This window comes from Rhincodon typus, chromosome 20 (assembly GCF_021869965.1).
Source record: "Rhincodon typus isolate 14 chromosome 20, sRhiTyp1.1, whole genome shotgun sequence".
NCBI classification, from domain to species: domain Eukaryota; kingdom Metazoa; phylum Chordata; class Chondrichthyes; order Orectolobiformes; family Rhincodontidae; genus Rhincodon; species Rhincodon typus.
In genome coordinates, this window is record NC_063351.1 from 36,338,862 (window position 1) to 36,354,652 (window position 15,791).

The 15,791-nt window shown below is 44.6% G+C and overlaps 1 protein-coding gene across 3 annotated transcripts in view; it reads left to right on the plus strand.

Annotated features, from left to right (window-relative positions):
* Positions 1–298: 298 nt before the first annotated feature.
* The window catches only part of slc18a2 (solute carrier family 18 member 2), a 41,678-nt gene continuing 26,185 nt past the window's right edge, over positions 299–15,791 (plus strand). The window contains exons 1-6 of one of the 3 annotated variants that reach the window (XM_048608883.1): positions 299–409; positions 593–752; positions 5,919–6,267; positions 10,619–10,677; positions 13,859–13,942; positions 14,406–14,498. In XM_048608883.1, coding sequence (XP_048464840.1) covers positions 617–752; positions 5,919–6,267; positions 10,619–10,677; positions 13,859–13,942; positions 14,406–14,498 — 721 coding nt within the window. In that variant the 5' untranslated portion in view covers positions 299–409; positions 593–616. Of the gene's footprint in view, positions 410–592; positions 753–5,918; positions 6,268–10,618; positions 10,678–13,858; positions 13,943–14,405; positions 14,499–15,791 lie in introns of those variants that run through there. The other 2 variants (XM_020519272.2, XM_048608884.1) reach the window with 2 other exon arrangements.

Below are 15,791 nucleotides of genomic sequence, written 5' to 3' on the forward strand. Positions count from 1 at the left end.
AGTGTCCGTTCATTCTGTGGGAAATACATCATTGCCGAAGGCGCGATGTAATTTGCCGTAATATCAGCGGGTGGATGCTGATTGAAAAGAGGGCTAAATGGAATCTGAACTTTGATTTTGTCATGGAATAATGTTGGAGTAAAGTCTGAGCAGGAGCGGATTGGCCCGCTGTCTGTTAATGATCGCACCACTCGGCGCCTTGGCAAGCACATTCCTCCCACCCCACCCCACGTCAACAAGAACCAGCGGTGAATGGGAAGCATCGTGGCGTCAGCAGCTCGGAGCAATCCTCCCTGAACCTCCCCACTGGCTGCATGGCTCTCTCTCACACACTTAGAGCTATCGGGGAGAGAAGCAGCTTCTAATACCGCAGCCCCATTCAAATCAAGGTGAGCGGTGGTTGTACAAGGTGAGGTTTTCATTTAGACCCATTCTGTGACATTGCATTGCAACAGCAAAAGAAAACACACTCTTTTCGTTGCAATGCTTCTTCGTCATGACTTGGAGTTTGTATTTGTGCCGTCATTCAGAATCAATAGTGATTAGTGTTGGTTATTGTTACTAACGGGGTTCATGTTTCTCGCCCCTCCAGAAGTTAGCCTGAACAGCACAAGTGATGATGGATGGACTGCAGAGACTGAAGGAGTTTAGTTTTTTATACTGGCTGAGGGAAGGTCGCCAATCTCGAAAACTGATTCTGTTCATAGTGTTTGTAGCCCTTCTCCTTGACAACATGTTGCTGACCGTGGTGGGTAAGTCAGAGAGTCAGAGAGTGATACTGCGTGGAAGTAGTGACGGTTTCTCGTTAAACTGGGGCCGGGGCTCTAGGCTGGCCCAAATCAAGTAAAGGTTCATTCAACATTTGACACCATTTTTAAAGGGGAGGAGAAATCCAGGATTCTGTCCATTTTGTGGAAAACAGCTGGATGGTTAGTTAAAAAAAATCCATTTTAATTGTTTTAACGTTACCTAAACCAAAGTGACAAATGGTGAATGATACTTAATGTGTCGATAAAAAGAATAATACTTTTGATCTGTACTCAGGATTTAACTAACAGTGTTGTTCTGCTTTAAAGTTATTTAATTTGACTCATGCGAGGGAGGAGGAGCGCTGGGTTAGAATTGGTGTTTGAATCTGGACGGGATGGATATGTGCAGCATTGGTGTTGGTCTCCAGTTGGGGTCAGTGCACACTGCTGTCTGGGTATCCTCCTGCAACTTTTCACCCTCCCTCCGCCCATAGAAACCCTGTACGTCTGTGTCGGTGCACCAACCGGCGAAACGGAGCGAGACTTTGTATCTGCGATGGCATGGTACCGTGGATTATCTCTGTTTCACTATTGCCACGACCATTATTTGTAATTTTTACCCGGCTTCACTTCGCCAGTTGATCGAGAATCCTTACTGTAAGGCTTGCAACTTCAGACAACACAGTAAGTGTAGCCACTGCCATTTATGGGATCTTACAGTGCAGTGAGTGGCGTTCGGGTGTTACACATGAGCGGTCCCATTAAGCCCCCAGCCCTGCTGTTTCCCCGGACTCCTGCAAACCTTCAAGAACAGGTTTAACTCCCCTGTCAAGGATCCTGTGGGATCCGATTCCACCCTCCTTTTATGTAGTGGATTCTAGATCTCTGTGCTAATTACACATCACCTCAATTTCTCTCTTCCTGTTTTTTTTGCCAATTATTTTGAACCGACGGCCCTTGGCTATTGACCAACTGGCCCGAGGAAACAGTATTTGCTCCATCCACCAAATCCTCAGGGAATTGTAGAACATCTCCACCAGGGTTCCCCTTTACCCAAACAGCTCAGAGAGCGCTACCGCTGCTCCTCTGAGACTTCACCAAACTGAAGCTCTTCAACAGTGTCTCATTCCGATTAAAAACCTCTGCACTTCTCCCAAGGATCTTGACTTCACGTTTGCAGCTTGCAAACGTCTCGTTTCAGATTTTAGATCCCACTGAGGCTTATTTGTTTTTGATTGCAGGCAGTAAGAGTTGTTTTTGTCTATAGCGAGTGACCAATTATTTAAAAGATGTTCAAATGATCGGTGAGGACAATATCTGCAAAGTGTAGGCCATGCCTGATGAATCTGAACGAGTTGCAGAGGTGACTGAAGCAATGGACTGAGGAATGGCTATGAATGTTATAGGGGTTTCCAGTTAGCTCAGTGGGCTAGTTTGCGACGGAAGAACGGTACCAACAGCAAGGCTTCAATTCAATAAAAAGATAAGTTTTCAAATTGGCGGCCTCGACTATTCAGTTATTAATCATTTGGATGGCAGAATCACACGTGTAAGTTTGCCAACAAGGCAAAAATAGGCAACCTTGTAATGCTGCTTAAAGTGGAAAAAAAAATCTCATATTAGTTAGAGGGCAAAACTAGAGCAAATAGATTTTATTGCAGCTAAGTGTGAGGTCAGCCACTTCAGACCATTAAAGGGGTATAACTAAGTACCTTCACAATGGCAAAACATCGCAAAGCATCTAAGTAGGCAGATTGTTAAAAGATCATGGCCAGGGGACCAAGCAATCTGGAGACTAAGAACACAAGGGGTTTATAAATTCTGTTAAAATACACAGCTCTGTGTTTAGGTAATACCGGGATATTGTTCAGTTCTGAGCACTATTCCTTAGAAAGGATACATTGCAGAAGGACTTGGACACGTTAGGAGAGTGAGCAAAGAAGTGGCAGGTAGAATACAATGTGGGAAAGTGAAGTTATACACTTTGGTAGGAAGACTAGAGGCGTACATGTTTTTCTAAATGGGGAAAGGCTTTTGAAATCTGAAGCATAAAGTGACTTAGGAATCCTAGCTCAGGACTCTTTTAAGGTTAACATGCAGATTCAGTTGGCAGTTAGGACGACAAATGCGATGTTAGCATTCATTTCTAGAGAGCTAGAATGCAAGATGTATTGCTGCGGCTGTATGAGGCTCTGATCAGACCGCATTTGGAATACGGTGAGCAGTTTTGGTCCAGTATCTAAGAAGTGATGTGCTGGCCTTGGCGTATGTCCAGAGGAGGTTTACAAGAATGATCCAAGGGATGAAGGGCGTGCCAAATGAGAAGTGGTTGAGGACTCTGGGTCTGTACTGGATGGAGTTTAGAAGGATGGGAGGGGCGCAATCTTGTAGAAACTTACAGGATTCTGAGAAACCCGGATAGAATCGACGTGGAGAAGATGTTTCCACTAGTAAGAGACTCTAAGACAGGAGGGCACAGCCTCAGAGTGAAGGGTGGACCCTTTAGAATTGAGATGAGGAGGAATTTCTTCAGCCAGAGGATGGTGAATCTGTGAAACCCATTGCCCTAGAGGGCTGCGGAAGCCAAGTCATTGAATGTCTTTAAGACAGAGATAGATGGGTTCTTGATTAGTAAGGGGGATCAAAGGTTAAGGGGAGAAGCAGGAGAATGGGATTGAGAAACATAGCAGCCATGATCCAACAGTGGAGCAGACTTCAAGGGCCAAAAAGCTTAATTCTGCTCCTGTACCTTATGGTTTTAAGGAGGAAGTGCAATGAAGATTGGCCAAAATAATACCTGGATACCAGTACAAACTAGGGTTATATTCCCGAGATTTAGATAAAGAAGCAGGATTAAATCGAAGATTTCAGAATATCGAGGGGAACTGATTGAGAGACATTTGTCACTAACTGTGAAAAGTCTGTTTGCAATTTGACTGCGCAGCTTTCCACTCTGCCCGGGAATAAGTTTCGTTCTTTCATGTTTTCCGCTTTACCCCTAGTAGTTTCTGGGAGAAAGAAGCAGTGGAAGTGCGGTTTAGCGAACAACGCGCTGTTTAACATCTGCTGCAAATTTTAGATGGAAAAGGGAGCATTGTCTCTAAATTTCGGAGCAAAGCGGAACATCGAAGCCAGAAATTTGAGGAGTAGAGTTGAGGAGGGATTTCTACATATGGTTCTGGGTCGCGGGTTCTGCGGGAATACTCAGCTGGCTTGGTTGATAGTTTGCAGTTTGACATTGGCAGACCTCTGCTGATCAAAAGATATCGCGGGATATGTGGTTAGGCCACAGATTAGCGAGGATGTACATGAAATGATGGGAAAGGGTTCAATCGCCTTTTATTTTACCTGCGCTGCTGGAATTGGGACTTGGTTCGAATTGGAGCCAATGGGCTCCAGGATGGAAATGGTCATTTTGCTGGAATATTATTGATGGAACGTTTTGATTCGATTAACAGCGCAGGGTGTCTGCCTCCCATTTTCCATCTACAAGCTGCAGCAGATGTAAAACAACTCAGTGTTTGATAAACCACTTCTCTCGGAAAATGATTGAAAGTGGAAAACGTCCGACAGTGCAACTTGTTTCGGGACGGAGGTGGAAGCTCTGATATCGGGCTACAGTATCCGTTGAGTTTGTTTTATCTCCACCTGCTCTCCCTCGGCGTTTTGGTTTTGTTTTTGTTGATGTTGATGCGCGGCTGGACAGAAACTTGGGTCGCGTGGCTTTATTAAAAGATTTCCAATGGGGTCAGGTCACAATATTGGGATTAATACTGAACCATCGCTATGGAAACAAGTTCCGAATTCGGAAAGATCAGTAAATGAACGGTAAAGGGGTGCACAACGGCACGGTGGCTCAGTGGTTAGCACTGCTGCCTCACAGCGCCAGGGACCCGGGTTTGATTCCACCCTCGGGCGACTGTCTGTGTGGAGTTTGCACATTCTCCCTGGATCTGCGTGGGTTTCCTCCGGGTGCTCCAGTTTCCTTCCACAGTCCAAAGATGTGCAGGTTAGGTGGATTAGCCATGCTAAATTGGCCATAGTGTTCAGGGATGTGTAGGTTAGTTGGGTTATAAAGAGATGGGTCTGCGTGGGATGTTCCAAGGGTCGGTGTGGACTTGTTGGGCCGAACGGCCTGTTCCCACACTGTAGGGATTCTATGATCTACAACGAGCAAAGACAGCAACGTGAAGGAATGAGAGATCATTTTTAAAAGGGTGCACAAGCTCTTTAAGAATGATTATTGGGCTGAATCATCCCAAGATGTATGGGGGACAGTTTAAAGTAGTACCACGCACTCCAAGAGAGGCAAAGTGGGGAATACTGTAATCCGGGACCCTTCCCTTTACCCCCACCTTCTGTCCTAGAGTGATCACCTCTCCCCTCTTGGAATGGTTCATCTTATACACCAAGGGTAATACAATCCGTCTAAAGCAAAGATCACTGCAGTTAGCGTTCATTGTAGCTGGGTCCTTTTCAGAGATTCCTGGACCACTGGGTCAGAATACTTGGACAGGTCAGTGAAAGGCGACGACTGTTTGATGTTGTTTTACTGAGCGTAGAAGGTCTATTTCCGATATATCACCACGGGAGCACCATTACACGAGCTGTGCTGACTAAACTGCCCCCTCCACTCGGGAGAACGGTCCGATTCCACCCAATCCCCAATTCAGAAAGTGTGACAACTTCAGTTGCCGTCACACTGTCACCTCGATTGATAGAGAAATCAAATTCACAGCAATATTTACTTTCCGCTGCAGAAGGTGGAAACTGAAGCTTGCCATGGGGATAAAACGGGACAAATGGGAATAAAACGGGAATCAATTGTAACGATTCAAGTGTTAATCCGGATTTACACCATTTCAACAGACCGATTGGAACGATCGGTGTCCAATCCCCTGTGTATAATCCGCCTCTTATTGACCAGGCTGTTGTGTAATGCCAGCATTCATCAAATTTGTCCCCTCCACACTCAGGGACATTGGGGGTGGGGGCCTGGTGTTGTTGTGGGCGAACAATAACCAAATGGGTTCCAGCCTGGATAAATACAATCTCTGCACCAATCTAACCAGCTCTTTTCTTTCACTGTGTTCCTTGTGTGTTTGCAACTGAATGGTAGCTTCTGTTTGAGAGCTGTCTTGAGTCTGATACCTGCCTGATGTTTTACAGTGCCCATCATTCCCAGTTACCTGTATGCTCTTCATCATCAACCACTGGAGGAAAGCCCCACCCAAAACCCGGGCGTGGTTTCCGCGACTCGATTTCAGAAAATCTTTTCGTATTATGACAACTCGACGATGAACACCGAGCGGGAAAGCTGGCCGGGTGATATAGCGCAGGCTTTCACCACAGCGCAGTCCCCGGTGACCAATACAACTGGGACAGCCGATTCGAACAGCAGCTGTTTAAAGAAAGACAAGGACTTGCTGAATGAGAATGTCCAAGTTGGCTTGTTGTTTGCTTCAAAGGCCACTGTACAACTCGTAACAAACCCTTTCATAGGACCGTTAACAAACAGGTGAGTCATTGGGTCCAACAATAAAACCTGTACTTCCCGCAGTGTCATCTGTCATTTATGAACGTCCTGTCAATGAACAAACTATACTAACTCCATGTGCGATAAGAAAAGATACAATTCTGCCATAATAAAAACAAAAGTGCTGGAAACCCCGAAAGTACAGAGATGAGAAGAGACTTGTTATTTTATCTGGTTTAAACCACTCTCAAAGCTAGTCGAGCTTAGACCCTCTCATCTTTCCAAGGATGCTGACTGATCTGCTGAGAGTTTCCAGTTGCTAAACTGTCTGGCTCTTGAACTTACTCTTCTTAGCTTTTGACCTCGCCCCTTGCACTGTGAATGCCCGCATGAATGTGCAGGGTTGGGGGTGGGGTGTAGTAGGGGATCTCGTAGTTTGTTTATCAGATGTATAAATTAGACTGTAACTTCACTTGTAAATTTCTAATCAAAGAAAAATGTTCTTTCCAGAAGCACATACACATCATGTAGAACTCACTACATGCAGTGCAGGGAAGCTCGATGTGTGCGTGAGGGACAAATGGAGACACTGACTGGGTAGATAAAACGAGTGAATAGAATTGAATCATTTATTGTCACGTGTATTCAATATAAAAATACAGTAAAAATTGTGTATCTTCACCATACATTTATGGTGCCATTCACATTAACTTAGAGTAAGATAAACAAAACTTGAGAGTCCAACTTTCCCTTCATTGCCGCAGTCTCACTCAGAACTTTCCCACCCTCGCCATCCCTCCACCAGAGTCCCACTCTGGGCTTTCCCACCCTCGCCATCCCTCTGCCAGAGTCCCACTCCGGGCTTTCCCACCCTCACCATCCCTCCACCAGAGTCCCGCTCCGGACTTTACCATGCTCGCCATCCCTCCACCAGAGTCCCGCTCCGGACTTTACCATGCTCGCCATCCCTCCACCAGAGTCCTGCTCCAGACTTTCCTATCCTCGCCATCCGTCCACCAGAGTCCCGCTCCGGACTTTCCTACCCTTGCCGTCCCTCCACCAGAGTCCCACTCTGGACTTTCCCACGCTCGCCATCCCTCCACCAAAGTCCTGCTCTGGGCTTTCTGATCCTTGCCATCCCTCTGCCAGAGTCCCGCTCTGGGCTGTCTCACCGTCCCCGCTCTCACCACTGCTGCCTCACTGGCCCGATCTCACTGGCCCACTCTTGGTCTGCCACTGTCGCTCCAGCCCATGCTCAATCCACTGTCGCTGCAGGGCACAACCCGCGCATTCAGCTCCCACCACATGGTTCCCAGTCAGTTCCATGACTTCTTAGGTAGGTAGTTAAAAGGGGTGGGGTGGATGGAATTACAACAGAGGGAGAGAGAAGGAGGGAGGTGAAAATAAAGGAAGGACAAAGAAAGTAAAAGAGAACTGGTGAGCAGGGTGGAGCTCCAAGTGGAGCATCTTACGCTGCTGCCATCTTGCTGGAAAAATGTATGTTAGTCATTCTGTTTAATTCTATAGGTGACCTGAGAGTGACAGCCCCTGACATCAAGGCTTCATTTAACTGAGTGTGGCATTGAGGAGCCCAAGCAAAACTGGAATTAATGGCAATCAGGCAAAAACTCTCCACTGGTTAGGGTCCATACCTAACACATAGGAAGATGATTGTGGTTGTTGGAGGTCAGTCATCTCAGCTCCAGGACAATTCTGCAGGAGTTCCTCAGGGTAGTGTCCTCGGCCCAACCATCTTCAGCTGCTTCATCAATAACCTTCCCTCCATCATAAGGTCAGAAGTGGAGATGTTCACTGGTGATTGCACAATGTTGAGCATCATTTGCAACTCTTCAATTACTGAGACAGTCTATAATCAAATGCAACAAGACCAAGGCAATATCTAGGCTTGCCCTGAAAGATGGCAAATAACATCATGCCACATTGTGTACTTACTGCATACAGTTCCAGTCGCCACATTACGAAAAGGATGTGGATGCTTTGGAGAGGGTGCAGAGGAGGTTCACCAGGATGTTGCCTGGTATGGAGGGCGCTAGCTGTGAAGAGAGGTTGAGTAGATTAGGATTATTTACATTAGAAAGACGGAGGTTGAGGGGGGGACCTGATTGAGGTCTACAAAATCATGAGAGGTATAGACAGGGCGGATAGCAAGAAGCTTTTTTCCCAGAGTGGGGGACTCAATTACTAGTGGTCACGATTTCAAGGTGCGAGGGGACAAGTTTAAGGGAGATATGTGTGGAAAGTTCTTTACGCAGAGGGTGGTGGGTGCCTGGAACATGTTGCCAGCGGAGGTGGTAGAGGCGGGCACAATAGCATCATTTAAGATGTATCTAGACAGATACATGAATGGGCAGGGAGCAGAGGGATACAGATCCTTGGAAAATAGGCGACAGGTTTAGATAGAGGATCTGGATCGGCGTGGGCTTGGAGGGCCGAAGGGCCTGTTCCTGTGCTGTAATTTTCTTTGTTCTTTGTTCTCTTTGTTCACACAAATGTGAGGCTATGACCATGACCAATAAGTGACAGTCTAATCACCTTGACATTCAATGGTATTACCATCACTGAATCCCCCGCTATCAACATCCTTGAGGTTACCATTGACTAGAAATTCAACTGGACTCACCACATAAATATAGTGGCTGCACAGAAAATTAGAAGCCAGTAATACTGCAGTGAGTAACTCACCACCTGATTCCCCAAAGCCTGTCCACCATCTACAAGGCACAAGTCAGGGGTGTGATGGAAAACTCCCACTTGGCTGGATGAGTGCAGCTCTAATAATACTCAAACAGCTTGATGCCGTCCAGGACAAAGCAGCGTTTTTGATTGGCACTATATCCACAAGCATCCACTCCCTTCACTACCATCACTCAGTAGCAGCAGTTTGTACTATCTACAAGATGTCCTGCAGAAATTCACCAAAGATCTTCAGACAGCCCGTTACAAACTCTTGGCCGTTTCCAAGTAGAAGGACAAAGGCAACGGTTACATGGGAATACTACCACCTGCAATTTCCCTTCCAAGCCACTCAAACATCCTGTCTTGAAAATATATCACTGTTCTTTCAGTGTCACTGTGTAAAATCCTGAAATTCATCTCTGTATGGTATTGTATGTCTGCCTACAACAAATGTACTGCAATGGTTCAAAATGGCACCTCACTACTACCTTCTGAAGGACATTTAGGGATGGGCAATAAATGCTGGCCCAGCCAGTGATGCCCACATCTCTCAATTAAAAAGAAGGTTTTTTGTGACATCAAGAAAGATCTCACCTGACTTGTCATGCACTTATCCCAGATTTCTCACCATAGTTCATGGCATATAGGCCCATACAAAATTCTGCCCATTGTGTTTTCTGAACTCAGACAAAATGATACTAGTGGTAAAGATGGTAATCTAGAACAGTGAGCATTAGTTTCTACACAGGTAGTACCTCACCTGCTATAATGGAATAAAAATGTGTCCAAAATGTAAACCTATAATGCGTCACTAATGTTAGTCTGCATGGTTTTGAAATGGGTCTATCCTTGATTCTGTCTGTATATGAACTAGATTGGGTACGTGAAAACATATACTTTTATATATATGAAAACGATGAAACAAAATGTGTTAATCCTTGCCCACATGGTGTATTGTAAAGGAGAATTTATGTATGTGCAATTATAGCTCAGGATGTACCAATGATAGCAGGAGAGAATGTGGCTTGAGTAAATAGATGTATGATAGCAGGAGAGATAATAGGAACTGCCGATGCTGGAGTCTGAGATAACAAGGTGTGGAGCTGGAGGAACACAGCAGAAAATATGAAGAAGAGTCCAGACCTGAAACGTCAGCTTTCCTGATCCTCTGATGCTGCCTGGCCTGCTGTGTTCATCCAGCTCCACATCTATATTATGACAGCAGGAGAATGTATTTGTTTGTGTATGTGAGTATGCATGCAAGTGTGAGCGCCCACACGGATGGCTGGCTGCATGGAAGATCAAGGGCAGCTAGACATTGTTTCTAGCTTGCATTTAGAAACAATATCTTTGTGACCATTACAAAATTTAGCTTATTCCTATAATAAGTGACCATCTTTGCCTATCTTATTCCATTAACATATTCAATTCCCTGGTCAATCTTGCAAAAATTAACGCACGACTGTTCAAAATCAGAAACAAGCAATACTGTCTATAGCACATACATTCATATCGTTTTGCCTACTGTATATTTAAAAATCACTTTTTCATATGTATATAGCCACAATTTTCTTTGTATAAGATTTGGAATTTTCCTTGAGCTGTCTATTTAGAAAAGGACATCTTTTAGCTTTCATAAATTATTTTGTACAGGTACTAATGTATGATGTAAATTAGATACTTCTTTTGCTTGCAGGATAGGATATCAAATTCCAATGTTTGCAGGGTTCATCATCATGTTCATATCAACAGTTAGTAAGTATATCAAGTTTATTTTTTATTTATCTAAAGCTAATAACAAGTTTAGAATCCTTATTGTATGTGTGACATAGTACCCCTTTAACATAATCACAAATCCAAAGTGGGGTTGTGATCACCATCCTCAGCAGAGGACTCACCTTCATTCCCCTGTGCCCACACTTGAACGAATTCCATGCACGCCTCAATGTCAAGCTCTTTTTCCGCTGCCTCCGCCTCCACTCCTATTTCTTGAAACGTATATCCAAACCATCTTCTGACGACCCCTTCTCCCGCCTCCAACAAACTCCATCTTCCTGGACGTCCCCTCCACGCCTCCTGCTCTCCTTGACCTCTTCATCTACAACTGCTGCTGCGACATCAATCGCCTGCATCTCTCCATCCCTCTCACTTACTCCAACCTCTCTCCATCGGAATGCGCAGCCATCCGCTTCCTTCACTCCAACTCCAACCTCACCATCAAACCCTCTGACAAGGGCGATGTAGTGGCAGTACAGCCTGACCTCTACATCGTTGAGGCCCAATGCCAACTCTCTGACACCTCCTCCTACCGTCCCCTTGATCACAACCCCACCTCTGATCACCAAGCCATGTCCCCTTGATCACAACCCCAGCTCTGATCATTAAGCCATTATCTCCCGGAGCATAAACAAACTCATCACCTCGGGAGATCTCCCATCCACAGCCTCCAACCTGATAGTTCCCCAACCATGCACCGCCTACCCAAGATCCATAAACCCAACTGCCCCGGTTGACCCATTGTCTCTGCCTGCTCCTGCTCCACCGAGCTAATCTCCTCCTACTTCGACTCCATTCTTTCCCCTTTGGTCCAAGAACGCCCTCCACCTTTTCCAAGACTTTCAATTCTCCGGCCCCCAACACCCCATCTTCACCATGGATGTACAGTCCCTGTACACATGTATCCCCCACACAGAGATCTTAAAAGCCCTCCGCTTCTTCCTTTTCCGTAGCCCACCTAGTCCCCCTCCACCGACACTCTCATTCGCTTGGTGAAATTGGTCCTCACCCTCAACAATTTTTCCCTTGATTCCTCCCACTTCCTACATACCAAAGAGGTGGCTATGGTCACCCGCATGGGCCTGAGCTATGCCTGCCTCTTTGCAGGATTCATGGAACAGTCCCTCTTCCACAACTACACTAGCACAATCCCCTACCTCTTTCTCTGCTAAATTGATGACTGTATCGGTACTGCCTTGTGTTACTGTGAGGAGCTCAAACAGTTCATCAACTTCACCAACACCTTCCACCACGCCCTTAAATTCAACTGGACCATTTTTGACACCTCCTTCCCCTTCCTGGACCTCTCCGTCTCCATCTCTGGTAATTGACTCACCACTGACATCCATTTCAAACCCACTGACTCCCACAATTACCTTGACTACACCTCTTCACATCCACCCTCCTGCAAAACTTCTATCCCATACTCACAAATACATCTGCCTCTGCCGCATCTGCTCTCAGGATGAAGTGTTCTATTCTAGGACTTCACAGGTATCCTCCTACTTTAGAGATTGTAATTTCCCTTCCTCTGTAATTAAGGATGCCCTCAACTGCATCTCCCCCATTTGCTGCACTTCTGCCCTCAAATCCTCTTTCCCTCAACAACAATAAAGATAGAGTCCTCTTAGTCCTCACATAACACCCCACCAGCCTCCGAATACAACACATCATCCTTTGACATTTCCGCCATCTACAATCAGACCGCACCACAAAAAGATATTTCCCTCCGCATCCCTGTCCGCTTTCCGCAGGGACCATTCACTCCACGACTCCCTCACCTGCTCCACACTCCCCTCCAACCTCTCTACCACACCCGGTACCTTCCCTGCAACCACAGGGGGTGCAATACCTACCCCAATACCTCCTCTCTCACCTCCATCCAAGGCCCGAAATAATCCTTCCAAATCCAGCAGAGATTCAACTACATTTCATCTAACTTCATCTACTGTATCCGTTGCTCCCGATATGGTTTACTCTATATCGGGAGACCAAATGCAATCTTGGGGACAAGTTTGCAGAGCATCTGCGCTCTGCACGCACCAACCAACCCAACCTTCCACTCGCCATCCTCTTTAACTCCCCCTCCCACTCTCCTGGTGAAATGTCCATCCTTGGCCTCCTCTGCTGTCAGAGTGAGGCCAAATGTAAACTGAAGGAATAACACCTCATAGTTCGCCACGAGAGCTTACAGCCCAATGGCCTGAATATTGACTTAACCAGCTTCAAAATCTCTTCTCCCCCAACCTGTCCATCTTCCGATTCACCTATCTGCCCCACCTTTCCCACTGACCAACCGCAATAACCTCCCACCTGCATCCACCTATCTCCATCTCAGCTACCTTCCCCCCAGCCCCACCCCCTCCCTCTATTTATTTCTGGTCTCCCCTCCCCCTCCCCAGTCCTGATGAAGGGTTTTGGCCTGAAATGTTGACTTTCCTGCTCCCCGGATGCTGTCTGACCTCCTGTGCTTTTCCAGCTCCACATTTATAGACAGGAAACCAATCCGATTGGCAGGTTTAACTTCCAGTTGGGTAAGGAGCTGGTCAGATAAGATAGATCCAAAACCAGTGATGAGGGATTGTCGGGTGGATGAGCTGGACAGATGAAGTTTCTCAGGAGAAAGGGTCAAAATGGGGAGGTATTTTGTAAGGTTGAATCTATCCAAGGGACGTGTTAGGAGCTGGTTAATCAAAATGGGAAATGGAGTCAATCCCAGGATGTTGGTGGAGGGGGAAGGGGTTTGGGGAAACTGAGGCTCAAGATGGGGGCTACTGCAGAATCAGAAGCCTGGCAAAGGGGATCGCAGATGCCAGGTAGGCTTGCTGAATCTAGCAGGTAGGGCATAAATCTGCTGAAGCTCTGGATCTGACAGCCCTTGTCTGGATGTAACTAACAGCTTTTTGAAGGTTCAGGAAACTCAACCATCCACAGTTATATCCAAAATCTGGATAACAATAAGGCTCACAGCCTTGTTATGTACTTAAAAGTTCTAACTCTCTTCCTTGGAGTCGATTGGTTGCTTTCCTACCTTCCTGTCTCCATTAAAAGTGGAGGTAGGTGAGTTTGGTTTAGTTTCACAGAAGAATTTGGATTCAGTTGCAATTCTTGGATTAAATATGTTTGGATAACATTGTTAAATCTTTTTTTATCCCCACAGTGTTTGCTTTCTCGAAGAGTTACGTCTTACTGTTCTTAGCCAGATCTCTGCAGGGTATTGGTTCATCCTGCTCCTCTGTGGCAGGTAAGGGAAAATTTCCAAAGTGACAGGACAGTAACACCGTAACTAAACATCCATGTAATTATCATAATACTTTGTCAGAGATGTTGACCTATCAATTATTTGATATTGATCATATTTCTGTATGTTTGATGTTTTATATGTAATACATACATTGAACAACAAAATTGTTATATTTTCCAGTTGCTTCACAGTACAGAAAATCTTTATTAAAATAATGTGCAAATTTAATATTTTCTAGGATCACAAACTTTCTAATTTTCTTTTGGAGTTTGATTTCTCTTTATTTAGGAATTATGCAATATTTACATTGAGAATTCACTTGGTAAATTCTGTACTTACATAACAAAGGTTGACATTTACTTCACTGGGAAGTCATGTTGTATTCCCAAGTCCTATAATGCCCTAGTATTTCATATCTTACAACATTTAAATAGACTGACAGGTCTTTTTTTTTCTCATACAGGTATGGGGATGCTGGCCAGTGTTTATACTAATGATGAAGAAAGAGGTAATGCAATGGGTATCGCATTAGGAGGTCTTGCAATGGGAGTTTTGGGTCAGTATCCATCTAAATGTATTATGTTTGCCTGCTTCAAGATGAAGACAATTCATAGCCACCTTACAAAATATAATGTAAATCAATGGGTCACAGTTTTCTAATTGTGCATACAAAGTAAGAGCAAATTCCAGAAGTCTAAAGTTTGTTTCAAAAGTCATCTGCTTTTTCAAAAAAAAAGACCCTGCAAGATTGTAGTGGCCTCTTTAGCTATGTAATGATTATCCTTAATTTTAATTAGTTATTGAAAAATGAACAGTATTGCTGAGAATTAAGATCGAATGCCAGATGTGATTCAGAATCTTCAGTACCTGAATTGGACTACTGACTGTATTTCTTTAGAATTCTCACATCCTGTCAATTCAAACCTTTAAGTTCAGTTCACAGGGCATTGGAAATTATTTCGCTGAGTTAACTAATCCAATCACAACAAAAGTTCAATTGTCTCCACATTGCATCAGTGTGTATATTTAGAAATTTCCAGAAGTTGCCATTATATTGTTGGAAATAACTTCAAAGAACAATGATTCAGATCATGCTATATATGGCACAATTGAATATATGAAAGATTTTCACTTCCACCTACTCTGAGCCATTGTAAATGTTGATAACTCTTTACATGAAACTAACATTTTTCTTACAGTCCTTCTGATGTGCTGGTTAACCTTGCAATATTGCTGCTGATTTATCTTAGCCATTTTGTTTACTATCTATACTAGCTATAACTGGGTTAAAAAGGTAGGTTTTAAGGAAGGTCTTAAAGGAGGTCAGAGGAGTTAGAAGGTTAAGGAAGTATATTCCCATGCTGTTGATTTACATGGATGAAGGAATGGGTTGAAATGAGCGGGGAATGGATTAAGGATCAGAGTTGAAGGAATACAGAGATCACAGAAAGTTGTAATGACTGGGGAAATTACAGAAGAAAGGAAAGTAGAAACCATAGAGGGATTCGACAAGAATTTGAAATCTTGTAAATTATTACTGCAGGTGGACAACATTGTCAATGCTCCCCTCTGTCCCTCTGTAAATTGTTCATTTACAGTGAATCATCAGATCATAAATTTCATATGTTACTTTTGGTGGTTTATGGTACAGAAAGAATTTTTTTCCAATTTTACTGAGTGCAGGTATAATTCCTGCTTTTGTATTTGAAGAAACATCTCATATTTTCTAAGAGATAGTAGCAACTGCTGATGCTGGAGAATCTGAGATAACAAGGTGTAGAGCTAGATGAACACAGCAGGCCAAGCAGCATCAGAGGAGTAGGAAAGCTGACGTTTCGGGTCTAGACCC